This window comes from Natator depressus, chromosome 15 (genome assembly GCF_965152275.1).
Source record: "Natator depressus isolate rNatDep1 chromosome 15, rNatDep2.hap1, whole genome shotgun sequence".
NCBI classification, from domain to species: domain Eukaryota; kingdom Metazoa; phylum Chordata; order Testudines; family Cheloniidae; genus Natator; species Natator depressus.
Window position 1 is genome coordinate 30602326 of NC_134248.1, and position 20297 is coordinate 30622622.

The following is a 20297-nucleotide window of genomic DNA, read 5'->3' on the forward strand; positions in this document are numbered from 1 at the left end:
TTTTGTTAAAGATTCCCCATTCGCATCTCTTCGGTTAAGGGGTGAGAACTCCAGCAAAAGTAAACCAGAGCAGCAGTGACATTCTTGAGGAGGATAAAAACTAGCAGGAAGGTAACTTATATCCCTGCTGCCCCCGCATACTCCTAAAGACTCTGTCAGGTCTGCAGAGAGAAGCTGCAAAGGGCACAAGCCCAATTTTTGAAAAGTCTTTTTCAGACAAACTCTCAGCCATATGACAACAAAGCAAGGGCCAGTGTGTGCTCACCCTGACCCAGCGCACTTCAGAGCCCCAGCTCCCGGGGTCAGTACTTGAGCCCCAGCCCCCAGTGCGATCCCCCTACCTGGGCCGGTGTAGTCATAGACTGAGAGATGTTACCATCAGATCACCTCGTCTGACCTCCTGCAGAGCACAGGCTAGAGAGAACCTCGCCCAGTTATCCCTGTCGTCCATTGCTCTCTCATCCCCACTGTTAACAGCCAAGTGCCTGGAAAGATTCCTTACTGCCCAGCACCAGAAAGTCAATCTCTCCGCAGAGCAGAGCGGTTATGTGCTGTCAGTGGCATGCCATAAAGTGATCTCAGATACTCTGGGGTCTGGCTATAAATATATCCCCAAGCAACTCTCCAGCACTGCTAACACTGCAGCCCCATGTAGTAATATTTTTACTAGTACAATTCGAAGTATATCTCCAAAACGGAGTATAAATAATTCATGGTGAATGTAGAGCTCCGCGGGTGCTAGCCCGGTGCGCTGTGTGGCCATTCTCGGAGGACACAGGGGAGCCTTTCAGAATTTTTAATTGACAAACGCAAGCTGTGAAAATCCCCCAGCTCCCGTTTTACCTCCTTGATGAAATGTTCCATGTGCAGTCTTGAAATTTCAAACCCCAGATCCAGGCGTATTTAGGTTTGTCAGCAACAGCCAGCCACTGCCCCATGCAGCTCGGAGATGACAGAATTGGTGCTTGGATTCAGAGTACTTGGAAAAAATGTCTTTGAAAGCCTTCATTATCCTGACACCACTATTGAAATCTGTGAAAATCTTTTTGCAATGAAGAATCGGCTGCATTTGGTTTAGCCTTGTTTTTTATTTATTTTTAAATGCCCTACTCAGTGTACAGATCAGATGCATGCAGGGTGAAACGCATTTCTGTGCAGAGACCCGGCAAAAGGCCTAGACACTACGTCAGTACTGCTTCAGCCCTAGGGGTGCACACACACAGTCCTCCCAGGTTACTGCCATCCAATAAAAAACCATCACTGTCCTGCCTTTAGCTTGGGTTCCTCCCTACCCCCTTCACGCTCTTTGAGAGCTTTCTGGGGTAGGGACTGTCTCCTACTATATAGTATCATGGAATCATAGATACGTTAGTATAATGCCCAGTTCAGTGGGTCCTCTATGCACTACAAATAATACATAAAGCAATAATCTTCGATAGCACTTTGTGTGCTGAAAGCTCTATGCACACACTGGCTAATTAACTACCGCGCACCTCTGAGGGAAGCCTTGCTATCCTTTTTCACAGATAGGGAAACTGAGGCAGAGAGGCATGTTTATGGGCACATAACATGGCAGTGACAGAGCTGGGATAGAACTCAAGGATTTCTGACTTCCATTCCTTGCTGCCCCCTACGCCTGAGATCTCTCTAGTACAGAGGGGATGCAGAACTTGCCCTGATGCACTGTCATCGAGGCAGGACAAGAAGTCCACGGAGGGATGTGGAAATTGCTTTCCTGGCAACATGTCAGAAACAGCAGCGTGACCATTGCTCAGTGCTTCTGGCATGACTTTGTGGGCTTGCCGTATCAGGGCACCAGTTTGCTGGGTGGTTGATTCTGTTCTGAGCTCAGATCATTAATCACTTTTTAAATTGTAGAAAATTCCCTTGTTGATCATAGCAGCCGGAGTTAGTACTGAGCCTGTATCTCCCAGCCCAGACCTGGGCAATTTGCATTTCACTGAGGTAACCATTTGCCCTTTAGACATTAAGGCATTTTAAATATCTCATTACGGAGTCACAATACTGTGTGTTTCATTTCATGCTTTGTTAAGAAAAGAAGCATTTCAATGCATCCTCATGGAGGATCTAATGGGAAACTAGTCAACTTTCTGGAAGCATAAAATGTAGTTTAATAGCAACAACCATTTTAAAAATTGAGGTATACATTACAATACAAATAACCTTGGGACGTTCCTTTTTTAATATACTACATTTAAATGCTAGATTCTCTGTACTAATTTCCTAGCCATCCCTAATGAACAACAAATACAGAGGTAACGGGGTAGCAGGTCTTTTCTTCCTCCCTGGACGTTACTGTCTCTTATGTCTCTAACATATTCATTTTGTTCCCTAAAAGAGAAACCCGTGTAGAACTTTAAAATAGATCAAATAAGCAGGTGCCTAGTCATTGTCAGGTTGCGTGGGAGTGAGACTGTCACGAACCTGTCCTGGGAACGGAGGAGGAAACAAGTTAGCGGACAAAGAGCCAGTGAAATTTTGCAACTCAGACCGAAGAGCAGCTGTTGGAGGGAAAGGGGCTGAATCCTCATTCCATTCAAGTCAAAGGCAAAATTCCTAGTGACATCAATGGGCCCTGGATTTGGCCCCGTAAGAGGGGCCTTAAAGAGCAAGTAGAGACATTAATAAACGAGTGTGAGATTAAAATCAGTGATAAATCCACACGAGCTGAGCTACTGAGCCACTTTTTCCTAATGTGTCTCAACAAGAAACAAGTCCAGGGCAGCCAGGAGGTGATGGTGACCCTGCTGTGAAGAAGCAGGAAAGAACATTTGGAAAATGGAGATTGACGCAAATTACTGAATCCAGATGACGTGTGTGAAATGTGCTAAGGGAATTGGCTAACGAATTTACTGAACCGTAGCTAATTCAGGGATTCATCTTGAAACGTCACGGAAAACTAACGTGTGATGCTAATTTGACCCCAATGACCTCTCCACAGTATAGGGACTGGCTGTTCAGTCTGCTGCTAGTTGGCACTTCGGTGACCTGTCCTGGTCAGCAGTCCTAGAATTTGGCTGCTCTGCATAGAGCTGGCAAGGAAATGGTTGTCCCATCCTGTGAGAATTCAAGATTTGTCCCATCCCAAATTGGGACAAAAGTTGAAACCTCAATTTCTTTGTGAAGATCGAGTCAGCCGAAGCATTTCCATTTCAACTCTTAAAAAAACAAAACACCTAAAATTAACTTAGATTGTGAAGGGAAAGTCATTTCAACTGAAAGATGAAACATTTCAACAATTTCAAAACTTTTCCATTTTTTTCCCATCTGAAAAGGCAATAAGAGCAGTGGGTTTTCAATCTTCACAAAGTGACTTGAATGGACAGCAAATGTGTCACTGCTCTAACATGACACAACTCATCAAAGGTGTCATCCTGCAACTTGATCTCACCCCGATGCACAACGCTCCTGCCTTACTCACGCTGAGTGGGACTGTATTCTGATTTCAGTTTGACTCCTCTTAGAGTAAGGCACTGCTCAATGTAAGTAAGGAAAGCAGAACCTTGGGGATTGGTCCTGCTTTGAGCAAGGGGCTGGACTAGATGACCTCCTGAGGTCCCTTCCAACCCTGATCTTCTATGATTCTATGAACCTATGGCCCGATTGTGGTGGGAACATCAGAAATACTTAGAGACAGATCTTTAGATAAGAAAATTCAGCTCTCAGTTCACATAGTTACTCAGTTAATGCCGCAGAGAGGTATGTACCACAATTGTTCTTAGCATCGGAGCTGCCTCAAGTTACTCTTGAATAGAGCCAGTGCGTTCGCTCAGCCCAAGGGAACAGCAGCTATGTGGCTCAGGAAAAGCAATTTAACATTCTCTGCAGCTTGAATGTAAATGAGAAAAATCTCTGTTTAGATTAATCTCATCTAAAGCTGGAATAAATTCATTTTTTCACATTAGCTATTCAAATACGTTGCAAAGAAAACAAACAGCAACAATCTCACCGCCGTGCCAGCCCAGATTGTAGTTTTCTTATTGAAGGATCAGGTCAAAATATAGCAGAACCGAAGTTTGTCCTGAGTACATGAAAGACATTTACTGCAATAAATATTGGAGGTAAAGAAGTTTTAACTGACAAAGATTTATTACATTCCTAAGAGCCTGTTCAGTTTCAGAAAGGCAGTTGCATGTAACTCTCTCCTCTGGCTCGGTCACCTGGGCCTTGCCTTTGTGTCGTACGGTCTCTGGTTCTGCTGAGACTTCCCAGAGGACTCAGATGAGTAATGAGTGCAAGCCCTTTATTTCCCCTGTGCAGTGGGATATTCAGCCCTTGTCTCTATGAGCCAGGATGCACCTGCCATCTGCTTTGCCTTTTCACACCTTCTTTTCCAATGATATTCTTGCTGTTGGGTGGTTATTATGTGCATGGTAACACGAGGGTTGTTTTTTTTAACTGAGTGATTGCTTGAAGCATGGCTCCCCTATCTCCAGCTTAATAAAATGTGAGTCAGAGAGTAATGACTGCCTTGAACCCCAAAAGCCTTGGCTAGAAGGGAACTCTTCCATCTGTCCCTAGTGCTGGGTGGCTCCGTACCCTGTTTCCCCGAGCATGTCAGCTAAGCCTACTTCCCAGCGCTATGGTTATTGTCATTTGAACTATGGCAGAGCTTAAGGGATGTCCACTGCCTCTTCCAGTCCAAGGCCCTGAGCCTGCAAACCATTGTGCACCGGCTTAACTTTAGGCATGCAGTTAATGTCCAAATGGGGCCATTTGCTTGCAGAAATCTAAGCACATGCATGACTCTTTCCAGGATCAGGTCCTACACAGCCAATGAGAGACAACAGATGGATATGACAAATAGAGAGGGGGAGCAGAAATAACAGCAAGAAGATCCTGAGCAGTGTAACAAGCAGCACTCACAGCGCACCAGCATCTTAGCCATTGTTGATTGTTCTGTGGGCATCACAGAGGGGCATTTTAAAGTTCAGTTTCTCCAAAACTTCTCTTGATGTCAGGGCTTGTCCTTGTTCAAAAAAAATTCAGTGAAGCACATTCTACATCTCAGCATGCAAATACACTCCGGCAGGACTTTGGAGGGGAAGAAGTTTAATTGTAGTCCTGGTCTTTAATGCCAAATAAATCCTTAACTGCACTGCCTAAAAGCTGGGCTGCCAATCTTGTCAACACATTTGCCTGGATTCTGATGATCTGTCCAATTCTCATTGCAACTAATTGCATAAACAGCAAGATAGATTATGATTCAGTGCTTAAGAGTAATGCGATAAAGCAGCCTTTACAGAACAAACAGCAAAGTTTCCCTTCTGCTCCCAGTGGGTAGATCCTGAGCACCTGCAGTTTTATAGAAGTGTGGACAAAATGCATGGCAGAAAATTTCATGGAGCCAAAATTGCCTTTTTGTTGTCTACAGCCTAAATTTGCATGATGCTTAAAATCATGTATGACAGTGAGATCAATGGCTAAGTTTAGGCCTTGGATGTAAACAGTCATGTGCCTTTAAACCACCTGAGTTCCCTTTTCTTGGTTCTTAGTGGTCCTGCTTGCAGGCTAGGGGGCTATGGGGCAGAGTAGGGCCAATCTGGAAAGACTCAGCTTACAGCAAGGTGGGGTGAGTTGTGCCCCATTGCCTTAGGGAGCAGCCTGTTTTCTCACTCTCTGTTTCTGGCGTTTTATATGTTGTGGCTCTGAATTTTTAGAACTAGTGTGACATTGCAACCTTCCAGCAAGAGTATTTATGTTTTTTATTTAATATCTCTGCATGTGTGCCGTGAATGTAACAGGTCACACTCACATGACACAGGACTGTATCCTGGAATGCAGTGACTCTGAAAAGGACTCTAGGGTCCTGTGGAAATCGACCAATCATGAGCTCCCAGTCAGATGTGGTAGCTAAGAGGGCTAATACAGTGTATAAGCAGGGAAACAGAGTGAAAATAGGGAGGAATTATCCTTATACAGAATTAGTGAGACAGTTACTGGGATAGCGTGTCCAAGGCTGGTGTCTACACTGTAAAAAAGAAGTTGGCAAACTAAAAAGTTCAAAAGAGAGCCATGAGAACGAGTCACGGTTGGGAAAAGCTGCCTTACAGTGAGAGGCTAACAAAGCTCCATGTGTGTAGTTTATCCTAGAGAAAGTTTAGAGGTGATTTGATCAGAGTCCATAAGCACCTACATGGGGAGAAGATTTCTCAGAATGGAGGGCTCTCTAACCTAGCAGACAAGGGCAGAGCAAGAGCCAGTGGTTGGAAGCTGAAGCTGCTTAAAAATTTATCCTGGAAATAAGGTGCAAATTTCTAACAGTGAGGGGTAGTTAACTAATGGATCAACTCACCAAGGGGAGTGGGGAGGGTTCTCCAGCACTTGGGGTGTTTAAATCGAGAGTGGATATCTTTCCAGAAGATATGGAATAGCTCAATGTTGGCAGGAATCCCTGGGTGAAGTCTCTGGCCCATGCTATGAAAGAGGTCAGAACACATGAGTGTCTCTGAGCTTGGTCTCCCCAGGGGAGCATGACCTTGATATGGAATCTTGTCATGAGGTTTTTGCAATCTTTTATCCATGCTCCTGATGTTGTTGTTATTTATCATCATCATAGGCTAACAATTGTCACACATTTCTGGCCACTGCGCTACCCAGCTAGTGAGAAAGCCTTTCAGCTGGTTTTCTCGGGCTGTCGATACCATCAGACCCTGCCAATTTCTTGCCTTTGTCCTCTGCCAATTTTGATTGTGCAGGCAGCATCTTTAGTTCCATGTAGAAATCCACAGGGCTAACCTTGGAAGTGATCGCAACCAGCATCCAGGGGAACAGAACGGACAGCGAGCTGGGGAAAACAGAAGGAAGAGCACAGCTGTTAGCATGGAGCACCCAGCTTCTCATCCAGCCCCTTCCTCAGAGCTTTTGTGTTAGCCCTACAGCAGCTCCAAGCCCTCTGGGACCATTCGGAAGGATGTGATTTATACATTCAGTGTCATCCTTTCCTTTCCTGTCTGTCCCTGTCTGTTCATTCCTCCCCTGCCAAGTAATGGGCTGCCTCACCTCTCTCCTCCCCATGGGGAGTTGTTACCCACCGGCTCTCCCTTAGCTACCTCACAGGACAGGGCCTCCTGGTTTCCTTGTGCCCACAGATGCACTTGTGTTAATCAACCTGCTGTAACTGCAGAGACTCTCCTCTGAAACCATTAGGTTACTTCCAAGGGCCGTCTAGCCACTGCAGTTCTCCGCCTGGCAGATGTGGGTGACATTGGCTCCAGTCCTTCTCTGCTATAAAATTGGCCTTAAAGAGACCAGCACTTGAAAATGATCTCCCCGTTCTCTCACGCCCTGAGAAAACGCCATCATATTCTCTGTCCTCTGTACAGTGTAGAAGACACAGTCCTCACGTGATCGCTACTCCACGGTTCCTCTACTTCTGTCTATCTGACTGTATCAGCCTTAGGAGCTCACGACCATGGGCTGTAAGCACCAAACTAGCTGATACTTCAAACAGACGTGAATTGACAGTTCTCCTCCACCTATAACATCCCCCAGTCTGGTGGATTGTCTTGATAGGCGGGTCCCTCTGATTTGGCAGAAAGATTCCAGGCCAATTTCACAGCAAGGCAAATGGTTCAATAATATGTGACACTATGAAATCTGGGAATGCGTCTGAATCCATTCCGGAACCACGTCTGTTCATCTGGCCAAACTGCAGAGCTGGTGTTTTCCTTCCTGAGCTGTCAGCCTGTTATTTACTTGGGACCTTTTCGGGGCTGCTCATGACTGACTCACCCCACACAAGGGTTGATTTTCCAGTATACCAATAAGGCTTGCTATGTAGCTCTCCCACGCCACTGCTGTGCAATCAGTCACTCTCCCACCTCGGATGAGAGGAGAGAGAGGAGCTTAAAGTGCTGACGGGGGGAGCTGCTGCCATCCTCACTTAATCAGATTGTTAAATATATGCAGAGGAGACTAGCGCCTCCACTGAGATGATGGGCAGAGAAGAGAGGCCAGGAGCAGTGAAGATTTAACCAGATCCAGAAGAATCCTGAAGAATATCCCACCGAAGTCTGCATGCGCAGCAGGATAACTTGTTAGTGAGTGAGAACATGACGCACCAGAACAAGTATTCTATGTCTTGGGATTTAAATACAGCATAAAAGTGCGTCCCTCCGACACTACAGACACCCTGTCCTTGAGCAAAAGCCACAGTACAGAAAGCATTGCAAAGTCAAAACAGCAGCATGTTTCTCTGCCCCCCATGCAATGATTTCCAGATGGCAGCACATGGGTCCGAATCTCCCACCCAGCAGAAACAGAAATCCCACCCCAGCTTCCTCGGCCCTCGCCAAATGCCTGCTCAAACAGTTGGGCTCCTCCAGCATGCAACAGATTGGGGCTGCGTCAGGGTCAGGAGTGTTAGAAAGAGCGGCCCTTGCAGCCAATGTGCTGCCTGAAGCCCCCTAGCTCTTACACTGTGTTTGGGGGGGGGGGGGTCTCTCTTGGGAACCTCCACTGATCTCGCCTGCAGCAGTACAGCCTGGGGGCAGAGGAGGAATACAGGCAATGTCTTCACTAGGACAAAAAGGTGGGTTTTACCACATTAGTGAACACACGGGAAAGTCCTCGTGAAGACGGGGCAGTTTGCAGTTTTCATGTAATATCAGGGGCAGCCTTGTCCACACTAGGCATTTACCACAGTGCCATGTTGTAAAAGCCTTGTGTGGATGCACCCTTAGAGCCCTTAATGCTCTTGTGTTTCTATGGCACCTCTCATCCAAACAGGTCACAAATTGCTTTACAAACTTCGCTCACTGATTATCAACAACTCTGTATAGCAAAAACCCCCCAAAAACAGCACTGGGTCCACTAACACAATGCAGAGGGAATCTAGGTCAACGAAAAATCTTTAAGCCAGCTGAAACCTGGCCAAGACACCACAGATAGCTCCCCAGGTCTTTCAAAAGTGCCAGGGGGTCTTTAAGGACCACAAATAGTCATAATTACATGCATGCTCTTCAGTATGAAAACCGAACAAGTCATGAAGAATTACATTTCATTTCCTGTCGTCCGTGATTTTGATCACTCCAAGCCTTTGGAAACAAAAACAACAATGTTATATTTCAAATCCCTGATAATAGATGGAAAGAAAAGAAGGTGACACATCTCCAGCAAACATTCCTGCAGTTATCAGCCGTCTCATACTTTTCACAGTAATAGAAACCTAAAACTGCTGTCAACCTGAACAGGGTTGGCAGCTTTTGATTTAAAGCAACAGATATCGGTAAACGTCAATTTCAGCTGCCACGGTGAAATCAACAAAAAGACATATTGATCAGTAACAGTCACAGGGAAAGCAGCCTCCCCCCGCATACTGGAGCAAATCAGGTGTCACTGCAGGGAGCCCTCTGCAGCCCCTCAGTCAGGGTCCACTCATCATCCAGGAGTGTGTGAGCCCTTCCCAGGCAAGACCTGTTCAGCAGCACCACACAGCCGGTGGGGCTCATCCTCCTTGCAGTCCTGGCTCGGGGGTCTCTGCTTCACTGGGCCAGGACCACAGCCTTCTGTGCACCTTGCACCCCAGCGTCTGGGGCAGAAGACCCCTACCGCCCTGCTATCAGTGCTCGGAGCCCTCTGCAACCCCACTGCCAGCGCTGCCCTAAACCCAGACCCAAACCTACCCCTCTCCTTAATTTCCAGCATCTGTAAAAATAAAAATAGTTAAAAATCAAAAATATTCTTAAATAACAATCAATATTAATCATCGAAATTAGAAAAAAATTTAATTCTGCCTGCCCTAAGTTAGAGACCAAGCTAAGACCCCAGTCATGCAATAACTTGCAGATGTGGTTAACATGACACAGGGTGAACAGGTTTCAGAGTAGCAGCCGTGTTAGTCTGTATCCTCAAAATGAAAAGGAGGACTTGCGGCACCTTAGAGACTAACACATTTATCTGAGCATAAGCTTTCGTGAGCTACAGCTCACTTCATCGGATTCATACTGTGGAAAATACAGGGGGGAGACTGTATAAACACAGAGAACATGAAACAATGGGTGTTACCGTACACACTGTAACGAGAGTGATCAGGTAAGGTGAATGCATCTGATGAAGTGAGCTGTAGCTCACGAAAGCGTATGCTCAAATAAATTTGTTAGTCTCTAAGGTGCCACAAGTCCTCCTGTTCTTTTTACAGGTAAGGTGAGCTATTACCAGCAGGAGAGAAAAAAAACCTTTTGTAGTGAACAGTGCCACTGAAGTCCATAGAACTACTCACAGGCAGGTATTAATGTTCTGCACTAAGTCTTGGCAGCATCAAGGCCTGAGGGTTCGATCCTGCAAGGTGCTGAGTGCTGCCCAAGGGGAGTTGAGGGAGTTTAGCGCTTCAAGAGCCTGTTCAAATGAACATATCTAGGAACACAGAATGCTGCTAACTAGGCATTCAAGTCCAAGTCCACTCGCCCCCAGTTTCCCTAGGAACCTGTCTCTCTCGGGCTGGGAAGCTAAGTGTCTGACATCCCCTGCTGCTCCATCTGTTGATCAGATGGTGTATGGGAAGATTAACTAGCTGAGCACTTGGTCGCTGTGGGCTGGTGTATGTGGCAGGTGGGAGACTGTGTCTGAGGAGGCTGTATATAGAGATCAGGCCCTGGATAAAGACACGTATCCCCCATTGTATAATTCAGGAGCTGTTGCATTAATTGCTGGATTCACCATCAGCTCTGAAACGTATCAGAGTTTTAACTGTTATCTGACATTCCATCAGCTATGAAAGTCATCAGTCTTCATCCCGCTGCCCCGAGTTTTACCCTAGTTGTTCCTATTCCACTGGCTAGATGAGCGTACCAGGGTGAAACAGCCTCTGCAGACTGTACAAAGCTTCTGCACCACTTAAATCCTGTGAGGGTTCAGAGTGGTGTGTGAACCTTGTGCAGAGGTGATTGTCACCCTGGGAGCATCGTTTCACCCCAGCAGCAGTTATGTGGCCATAGGGCAGGTGAGGTCCGTTCTCCACAGCCACTGGCTGACCCACCGGAGGGCGCATTTGGATGGATGTTGCTGGAGGCTAGCCTGGGGATGTGGCGCTGGGTGTGTCTTAGTTTTGCTTATTTCAAATATGGAGTCAGATGTTTTTAGTGCACCGGCCACAGACATAAATAATCCCCCGGGCACCATGCAGGGTGAGTATGGATGAGACGTTAAAGCAAACACAGGACAAAACTCCCTACACCTCTTCTTCTCTAATTAATAACATTGCACCTTCTCCATCATTCCCAGCTACACTGCAGAGTCCAGGACTGGCAGATCAGTGTTTTAGCCTGCCCAGTCTTTCACCCATCTGTCCATCACCCCGCCTTCGGCTGCCTGCTGGCCAAGTACCGGACAATGACCAGTAACTAACCAGGCCTTTCTCCTCGGTGTTTAGGGTTTCTGTAGTACAGATTGCTGTATGGAACGAGGCATTGTGTTATAATCACACACACACTCACACAAATATGGGATTCAGGTTGGAGAGCAATAAATGGGTTCTGTTTTGTGAACTTCTCCTCAATGCCCATCTTCTCTGCTCAGCCACAGGGAGAGCCCCCTACAGCGTGGGCTGCACACCCTAGTGCTCCAAAGGCTTGGTCAGCTGGACAGCACCAGCCACCCCCGTGCTTCACCCTCCGTCCCTGGTTAGAAGTTCCTAGCCTTTCCCTAGGTCCTTTTTACACAGCTATCAAAGTATTGCCGTGCTAAATATTTGGTTTTTTAAAATATGGTGTGAAGGCCAGTTCAGTCTAGGCAAAATCAAATATCAGATCAGCCTGTATCCTCAAGGCCTGCATTCTGTCCCCTCCCCTGAAGAATTTCTATATTAAACACACAAAACCCACATTTCAGCATGTTGCTGCCTTGTGCTGACTCGTGCACTTTCCTGTATCCCCAGGGAATGGAGAGGGAACTGATGTCTCAATGTAAGGGCAATCTAGAAGCAAGTTGGTATATTTATTTAAATATCTGTACTCACTTCTGCCCCTTTTCAGTTTAAATTACTTGGGATACCAGCACAGATGATGAAACGCTCTCTCTGTGGAGTGGTGCTAGGAACTCTGCAGGGATCTCTACTTGCTTGAAGGTAACACTATCTTCCAAAGTGTAATGGCAAATTAGCGCCATTTTCTCTGATGGGATATGGAGGCAGGAAAGTGCACTGTAAATACAAGTGATTTTCATTGCCACTTGAACATCACTGGAAGCCTGATCTCCTGCTCTGTCTAGATTGTTATAGGATTATCTGCGCGGGTCCCCATCAATGCACTGAGGATATCAGTACTCACTGAACAGGTGAAAACTATTGTACATGGTAGATTTCTGGCACTTGTCTTGTAACCTTTGTAACAGGGTGGCCTGCCCTCTAAGGGCCGGAGAGCCTGGGGGTAGCCAACCCTGAGTCCTGAAAGAGGCACACCTGAGAGGGATCAGGTGATCCCCCTATAGAGGGAAGCTGGAAACTGCAATGAGGGGTGAGGAGAAGGGAAAGGCAAGGCCAAGCCAAGCCTACTAGGAGTGAGCAGATTCCAGCAGAGTCCTGGGATTTCGGACAATTAAGACTCAAGCTAGGAAGGGCTAGGAGTAGCCTGCTAAGATAGGAGAGACCCTAAGCAAGCAGGGGAGTGACTGCCGAGCTCTATAGATCAGGAAGAGCAACGCTGGCTTCTTGGACTTTAACTTGGGACTTTGAGTTTATTTTCAGTGAATAAACCCAGACCCCAAGGATGGGGTATTTTGACCACTGAAAAAGCAGGTGGAGTCTGTGAAAGGCCGCTCTGGAGGCAGCAGACCCTGTTACAGTGTTTCCCTTAAATTACTGTCCCTGTTCGCTGCATTTCGACATTCCAGCTACACTGCTAATGGGCTGTTTTCATTGCGTTCAGAGCTTGTAACTTCTTATGCCTAGTTCAAAGACTCTCTAGTAGCAAAACTAATGCTAAAACGTCAGAAGCAAGAAGTTCAAAGGCCTTAAAATCATGGATTATTATAAATAATGGTTTAATTCCAGAGAGGTTGTACTCACCTATCCTAATAAGCCTGAACTGTGCCTACATTTCAGATTTCACATCAGAGAGTCCCTTTGTTCCCTTTCACTCTGATCCTGGATTATTTCCTGGAAACTCAAGGGCAGGAGATAAAGTCAGATGTAAAAATAACTATTGTGCTTTTATTTTAAGTGCCATTAATCTTAATTTGGATGAAAAGTTCAGGGTAATTTAGGGCTTCAAGCTACTTGCCACAGACAGAGGGCTGTTCTGTGAAATATCGTTAAATCCCAGGAGCTGCCTGGGCAGATCAAACCACTCGGGAGATCAAAAGAACCTCTCTCTCCCCCAGTGCATTTGGCCTGGCTGTGCAGTGTTAGGGAAATGTCTTTGTGGGCCCTGAAACAACCAGTTTACCCCCATTCAATTGATCTTACCAGAGTTTCAGAGTCAGCGAAGGCAAATTCAAGCCCTTCTGGGCAAATGCGGCTCAGAAACAATACCGTGTGACTTATCTAGCCAGTACAGCTTGGCGAACAACTGCTCAGCGCTTTGCTAGTGAGTTAGGGTGTGCAAACAACAAATTTTTCCTGTCTGATTTAGAATAATGCAAATGCAAGGAACTACATTTGGATCCGGGATATGCTGTGAGCAGAAAGAGACACTGAGTGTGTCAGAGAAATTGTTATTCACCCCTGTCTAGTCAAATGGTAATAAAATCCCATACCCCATTGCCTAATTCATGTTTTCCTCTGACCGACCTCCAGTAGTCGTAGATTGCATGTGTTGATTATAAATTGCATAAAGTGGAATTTCCTTGTATTTGTTTGGAATTCACTGTCCTTTAAATTTCAAGGAGGCACTGTTGTGATGGATTTGAATATATTTAACCCTTATAAAAAGAAAATCTATATCTGGGCAAAATCTGCCATTACACTATTGAAAGCTTCGGTGGCTCTAATTTACCCCAGATCCTGGGAAGCTGCAGGAACAGGGTGCTGCAAAAGGCACTTCTGTCCCCTCCCCTCAGCTATCACTGTGATACAAGTCCTGTCCTTGGCATGGTGAACTTCAGCGATAACTTTGCACGGCTGATTTCACACCATTTTTCATTCACTTTAATTCTGATTATAAAAATGAACCTGGAAGTAGCTTTACATCCATCCATGCTCACCTCTGTCCGTCGCGACTCAGTTTAGCCTGATGCAGTATAGTGGGTGAGGAGGTTTTGTGTACTCAAATCCTTGATGCTTTACAAAATCCTGTTTGTGTTCTACAGCAGTGCAGATCTGACTGTGACCTGGGCTTTGTCTGACAGATCCCTTCTTTACTGACGCTCACCTCTGTGTGAAATTGTAAAGAGCCCACTTGAGTTCTATGCCCCACTCGTTCCACTGATGGTCAGAAGGGGAAGCAGGACTTCTGTGGACCTAGATGGGCTTCTGGCTGGCTCTTAGCATGGGGTGGATTTCACCCTTCGAGGATTCATGCTCATAAACCCTGGCTTTTCCAATGATCAGTGATATTGTGGGTGCAGTGCAATCAAACGTGACTGCAGTTGACATGGCGGGAGCTAGAAAGCACAAGAAAAATCTCTGCAAGGAGCTCAGTGACACCATGAGATGACAGGTTTCAGAGTAACAACCGTGTTAGTCTGTATTCGCAAAAAGAAAAGGAGTACTTGTGGCACCTTAGAGACTAACCAATTTATTTGAGCATGAGCTTTCGGGAGCTACAGCTCACTTCATCGGATGCATCCTGTGGAAAGTGTAGATGAGATGAGTGAGTCAGTCTGTCGGTATCCTTGAGACCAGTGTCGAAGCTGCACTTTGGTAACTGCTGAGCAGCGTGTAGATACTTCAGGGCCACACAAGGGAGCGCAGGCACTTGCATATCCGATGTGGCTGACGCCTGCAGCTGTGAAGGAGTCAGCCGCATTCCCCAGTTCTAACACTAGAAAAGATCTCATCTGTACTGTGGTTAACCTTAAGTTTGGAGGATTTGGGCTCCAAATGTGCTTGTGAGATAGGAGCGGGGTTTGCATTACATTTCTCAAGCGAAGCGTATTAAGTACCTTCCCGAGCAATCACAGCTTTCGTGGGACATGGTTTCCTGTTTGATTTTACTTTACCCTCCATTTTATGTAGCTGTTCTGCCACAGGCCATTTTACCCTGAGGACTGCAGCAGAATCAGACACAGTGTCTGAAATAGAGATTTATTTTTGACCCATCTCCACAGCCAAACTGTGGGGATGTAGCTTTGTCTAATCTTTTCTGTCTTTTCCTTTGCATAACTTTTGCCAGAAGCTAGGAATGGGTGAGAGGGGATGGCTCACCTGTTCTGTTCATTCCCTCTAGGGAACCTGGCACTGACCACTGCGGCCATTGGTCTGGCCCAGTCAGGCTGTTCTGATGTTCTTAGCACAAGAGTGTACTGGTTGCATTGTCTAAACGAAACAGTGGTTTTATGTGATCTGAAGGTAGGAGATCAGCTTGGTTCGGGTTCTGTCCGCCATTGGGCACGCAGTACAGTACATGCATGACAATAGCAAGGAAAAACAGCGGAATCAATCTCTTCCAAGTACACATATTCGCTGATGCGGATTGTAAAATTGTAGCAGTTCACAGAGATTGAGCTACAGCAATACACTCAGCATGAGCAAAGAACCTTTCGAACCACTGACTTCTAGCGAAATAGACTCAAAGAGAAGCACTGAACTGAGCTGTGAGATGAGGCTCTTCAAGTTTGGCAAAAATCTCAGTGTCAGTCCATCAGTGCAGGGTCTTTATTGCTCTGCCATGATCAGAATGTTTGTGAGAGCGGTGGGGTGCTCAGTCAGCTGCTGTTCTCCCGGGGGTTGATTTAATGCTGTCAGGTACAGTGCCTAATTTCATGCCCAGAATTTTCAATGCATCTCTTTCCCCTCCCTCTCTTGCAGACATTAACTCAGAGGGGAAGAATGCCCCTTCAAGTTCCTACCCACTCGGCTCTGATGAACTCCCAAACAACACGACTGGCAAAGAGAAGGGAGAGCCCCCCCACACCACAGCTCACAACCTCATTCAGTCAGGAGAAGACTTCTTCGATTCTGTGACTGAGAAGACGACTCCGTTGCCTCACAGATATGTTCTACAAGAGCCAGCTTCTGCCCCTGAAGCCCACACAAAACAAACTTTCTCCTCCAAGAAGAAGCCACCTTCTCTAAAGCAAGTAAACACAGCAAGGAAGCATCTGAGACCCCAAACTACCCCATCAATGCTTCAGAGAGCTGCCTCTCAGCCAGAGCTGTCAGGGCCCAGGTCCTTCACCTCTACTGAAGAGCCTCCTGCGCTGGGGAATGGGATGACTATGGCTACGGAAGCCAAGCAAGCAGCCCCCGAGCTGCCATTGTGGGGTGGCAGTAAAGGACGCAGTGGCACAACCAGTCAGTCTCCACTGCAGATATCTCCTTTTACGTTATGGCCTTTAATCCGCCAGCCCACTTCCCAAAGCCCAGAGACAGTAAAGCAGCCTGTGGCTGCTGCGGCTGCTGTAGAAGGCGACACCGTCAGCCCCAGCGCTAACAAGACAAGCAGCCCAGAGAACGAGATGAATGGATCCGCTTCTGAAGAAAGTCAAGAAACAACCACTTCCACCATCATCACCACCACAGTCATCACCACCGAGCACGCGCCAGGTAAGCCCCGCTCTCTGCACGGCCACAGCCCCCCCAGCCCCGAGCCGCAGGAGAGGTGGGTGGAGCTGCCAGGCTGGGAAGCGAGAGAGGACACACTCCCTGTGTCTGCAAATGCAGCATGCGCTTTTGGAGCTGCCCCTTGCGCCTTATTGGTGTCAGAAACCTGCACCAGTGCGTTGGCGTGGCCACTTACAGGAGCAAGCTGCACCTGGCTCTGGTACGAAAGGCAGCCTGGAGTGTAACGCAGGAGGTGGAGAGGGAGCCAGCTAGCAATGCGATGGCACAGACACAGAGACTGTCACCCAAAGTCACGTCTTTAAGGTGTCCTTGGGGATCAGGAAGGCTGCTCTAGTGGGACCAGCAGAACTTAGTGAATGTGGAACAGGAATAACCCAGGGTTTAGAATAACCCAGGCTAAAGCCAAGGAGGAAGTCTCTGCTCGCAAGGAAGCGCCTGGCATGTGCCCCCTCCATCCGTTGAGCGAACAGAGTTGCTCCAGCTCACTGGGGTTAGCGCTCGTCTCTGCTGTGTGAAACGGGCCCAGGAGCCAGAGGCCATGGGCTGCCAGCAGGGACCCACATGGTGATATCAGGGGTAGCCCACAGGGAAATAGGTTTGTTTGTAAAACCAGAGATTTTTCCATCTGTCATGGGGGGGGTCAACTCACAGCAGGGACAGCGCCACCTCCTGTCACTCTGGGGAATTGCTCAGTAGGTTGACACCCCTGCCAGCAGTTACTCTCTGAATCTGCACCTCATCTCGCTGCAGGAACTGCAGCATCTTCTGTGATCAGCTCTCCGGCCAGGTCCCTACGTACATGGCTTCCCCTTCCGGGGACGTGTATCAAAGTCCCTGCTCACCCGCTGTCTCTGTCAGTCTTCCCGTTCACTGCCGCAGGGGCCGCTCCCTCAGTGGCTGGCAGGGGAACCCAGGCCTGTTCTCTACTCCGGGTTCTGGCTCAGGGCCCTCTAAACAGCAGCCCAGGTGTGGTTCCCTCCTGCACCCTGCTGCCTTTCCCTGAGCCTCTTCCTCACCTCCTGGCCCTCCCCACAACTCCGGATTTGCCAGACTCACAGCTCCCTCCCAGGGAGGAGCCCTGGGCTACTTGTCTCTATAGCCCCCCAAACGCTTCTCCTTCCTCCTGGGGAGTGACTGCAGACTACCTCCCTGCAGCGCGTCTGCTGCCAACTTCCTGCCTGTCCCCACACAGGTGAGCTTTCCCCAGGGCTTTCCTCCAAGCCTTAACGCTCCCCTTTTGCATCCTAATTGGCTGATTGGGCCCACCTGAGCTCTTGCAGGGCCAGTGAGGGGTTGCACCCATCACACCATCAGCAGGGCTGTTCGGGGGCCCTTCCCCGCACTTAACAGTCCCTGGCACTAGTGAGAGTCGTGTTGTGTAGGGGAGGCAGGCGGAGGCACTTCACTGCGCACCTGCACCGAACCTTCCTCACACACCTCACTGCCGTTAGGATGTTACTAGCCTGCTGTCCTCCCTCAGGTTCAAGCTACTGCCAGTCAAATAATAACCAAACTTCCAGGCAGGCTATTAGAAAAAGCTTTGCAAGCTAAGGTCTATGGGCCTGATCCAAAGCCCTTCGCTGGGAGTCGTTCCATTGACCGCCAGTGGCTTTGGACCCAGTGTCTGAATGAGCCATGGTGTGAGGTGCATTTGAAAGGTGTGGGGGTGCTGTGCTCATTCCAGAAGCGTTTGGATGGTTGGCACGGTCTCTCTGGCAAGAAACACGGCGTCATGGCCTGCAGTGAGCCACCTCAGACAGGGTCACTGTTTGTTCGTATGCAGAAATGAAACAGGAGTGACTGCCGGAATCTGAGCCCAGAATAGACTTTGATACTCTCACTCTCTGTTTCCCTGCCGCTGGCAATTCGCCTGCAGAAGGGAACCTGCAGGAATGGTCTGGGCTTTTTTGGTCAGAGATCTCTTTTAAAGAAAGAAAAAAGAGGGAAACGAAATTTTTTCTTAGCTCTTTTCCCATCCAAACCCCAAAGTGTGACTGCCCACAAGGCTTGTTCCTCAGCCAGTGGTAAGCTACCCACACTTCATTAGTAATGCATGTGGCTTTGCCTCCAGTTATCTGCAGCGTGAGCTTCTACGACCCAGAAGGCTACATTGACTCGACAGACTATCCCCCACTTCCTGTGCCCAACTTCCTGGAGTGCACCTATAACGTGACAGTCTACACGGGCTACGGAGTTGAGCTCCAGGTAAGAACACGGTGGCACTTCGGGGCTGCTGTTTCCTCAGTGAGCCAGGACATGAAGCTGCCATCATGGAATTAAAAAATGTTGTTGTTCTTGTCTTCCCATCTGTACCCGTAAAACGAGCTTCGCTCTCCTTACCTGTGCAGAGAGCAGCCTGTGACAGAATCTGCTCGGCTGGTTGGCGCTGGACACAGAGCCCCCGAACTGCAGCTCTTCACCGCACACATGGTCACCTAGGGTGAAATTCGTCCCTCCACAGCAGGGCCAGCATTAGCTGTATGCACCCCATAGCCCCACTCCAGCACCAGGGATTCCCCACCCGTCCCATCAGGGCAGCTGTCCGGCCGCTTTGATCAATGTAGACCAGGACAAAAGAAACAGTGTCAGCTCAAGCGTGCGAATCAGTGGCAGGCAAAGAGAGGGGGAGCAGAGGCAGAGATGCACAGGGAGAAATCACCCAGTTCCCCCTGCCTGAGGTAGCAGTGTTGGGTCAGCCTGGGGTCTGATACTGGAATCTCAGACTCAGTATGTCAGTTCCAAGCTGCAGGAAACTCCCCTCTCTGCAGAAGGGTTTTTCTAGGATTCTACCCAGCAGCCACTGCGCTTGTTCTTTGGGGCAGCGAGGAGAGGAACACACACGCAGAGCATGTAGGAAGGGCAACACTTGTAACTGAACATGTGCACATTAACATAGATCCTGGCAAGCAGGGGCATAGACACAGTGCTGAAATCCTGCCCCTGAATGCAAGTGGCTTGTCAAAGCGAAGGAGCCCTCTGCTCATCCAACACCAGCCCGTCAGCCCCAGTTATGGTGATACAATCACTACCACATCTTCCATCCACGGAGCTCGGAGTATTTAATAAGCCAGAATAAGTGAACAAATACCTTGTCCTCCAGAGCACCCTGCAGCCAAACTTCTCCATGCACTGTACAGCTACCAGCTCATTTACCTTCCCACCCTGCTGAGAACCAGCTCTGCCTCATTCCCAATTTACAGATGGGAAAACTGAGGCATGGAGCAGTGAAGTGACTTGCCCAGTGTCACACAACAAGTCAGTGCCAGAGTCCGAGTGCCTTAACCACTAATCCCAGTCCCGGGTGAGCACACACATCATAATCGTGTGAAGGTTTTACACGCCTCGGCCTGCAAGTAAATCAAAGCTTTAGCAAAGACGAGGGCACTGTGCAAACCAGTGGCTCAGTGTGCGTGCACTGTCACGTACCCTGGTGTAAATGAAGCATGCTTCCACTGAAGTCAATGGCCCTGACTCGGGACACGTTTACACGGGCTTTGGTTTTGTCAAAGTTTTCCTAGAAAATTTAAACTTTTTGGCAAAAAATCAAACCCAAATGTTTCCATCCAAAGCCTGATTTGGAATGCTGCTGCAGTGCCTGATGGGAGTCGTAGGTCAG

The 20297-nt window shown here is 47.9% G+C and overlaps 1 protein-coding gene across 1 annotated transcript in view; it reads left to right on the forward strand.

Moving 5' to 3' along the window:
- The window catches only part of SEZ6L (seizure related 6 homolog like), a 144344-nt gene that overhangs the window by 71775 nt on the left and 52272 nt on the right, over positions 1 to 20297 (forward strand). The window contains exons 2-3 of the mRNA XM_074972860.1: positions 15926 to 16663; positions 18753 to 18886. Of these exons, the coding sequence (XP_074828961.1) occupies positions 15926 to 16663; positions 18753 to 18886 (872 nt within the window). The remainder of the gene's footprint in view (positions 1 to 15925; positions 16664 to 18752; positions 18887 to 20297) is intronic.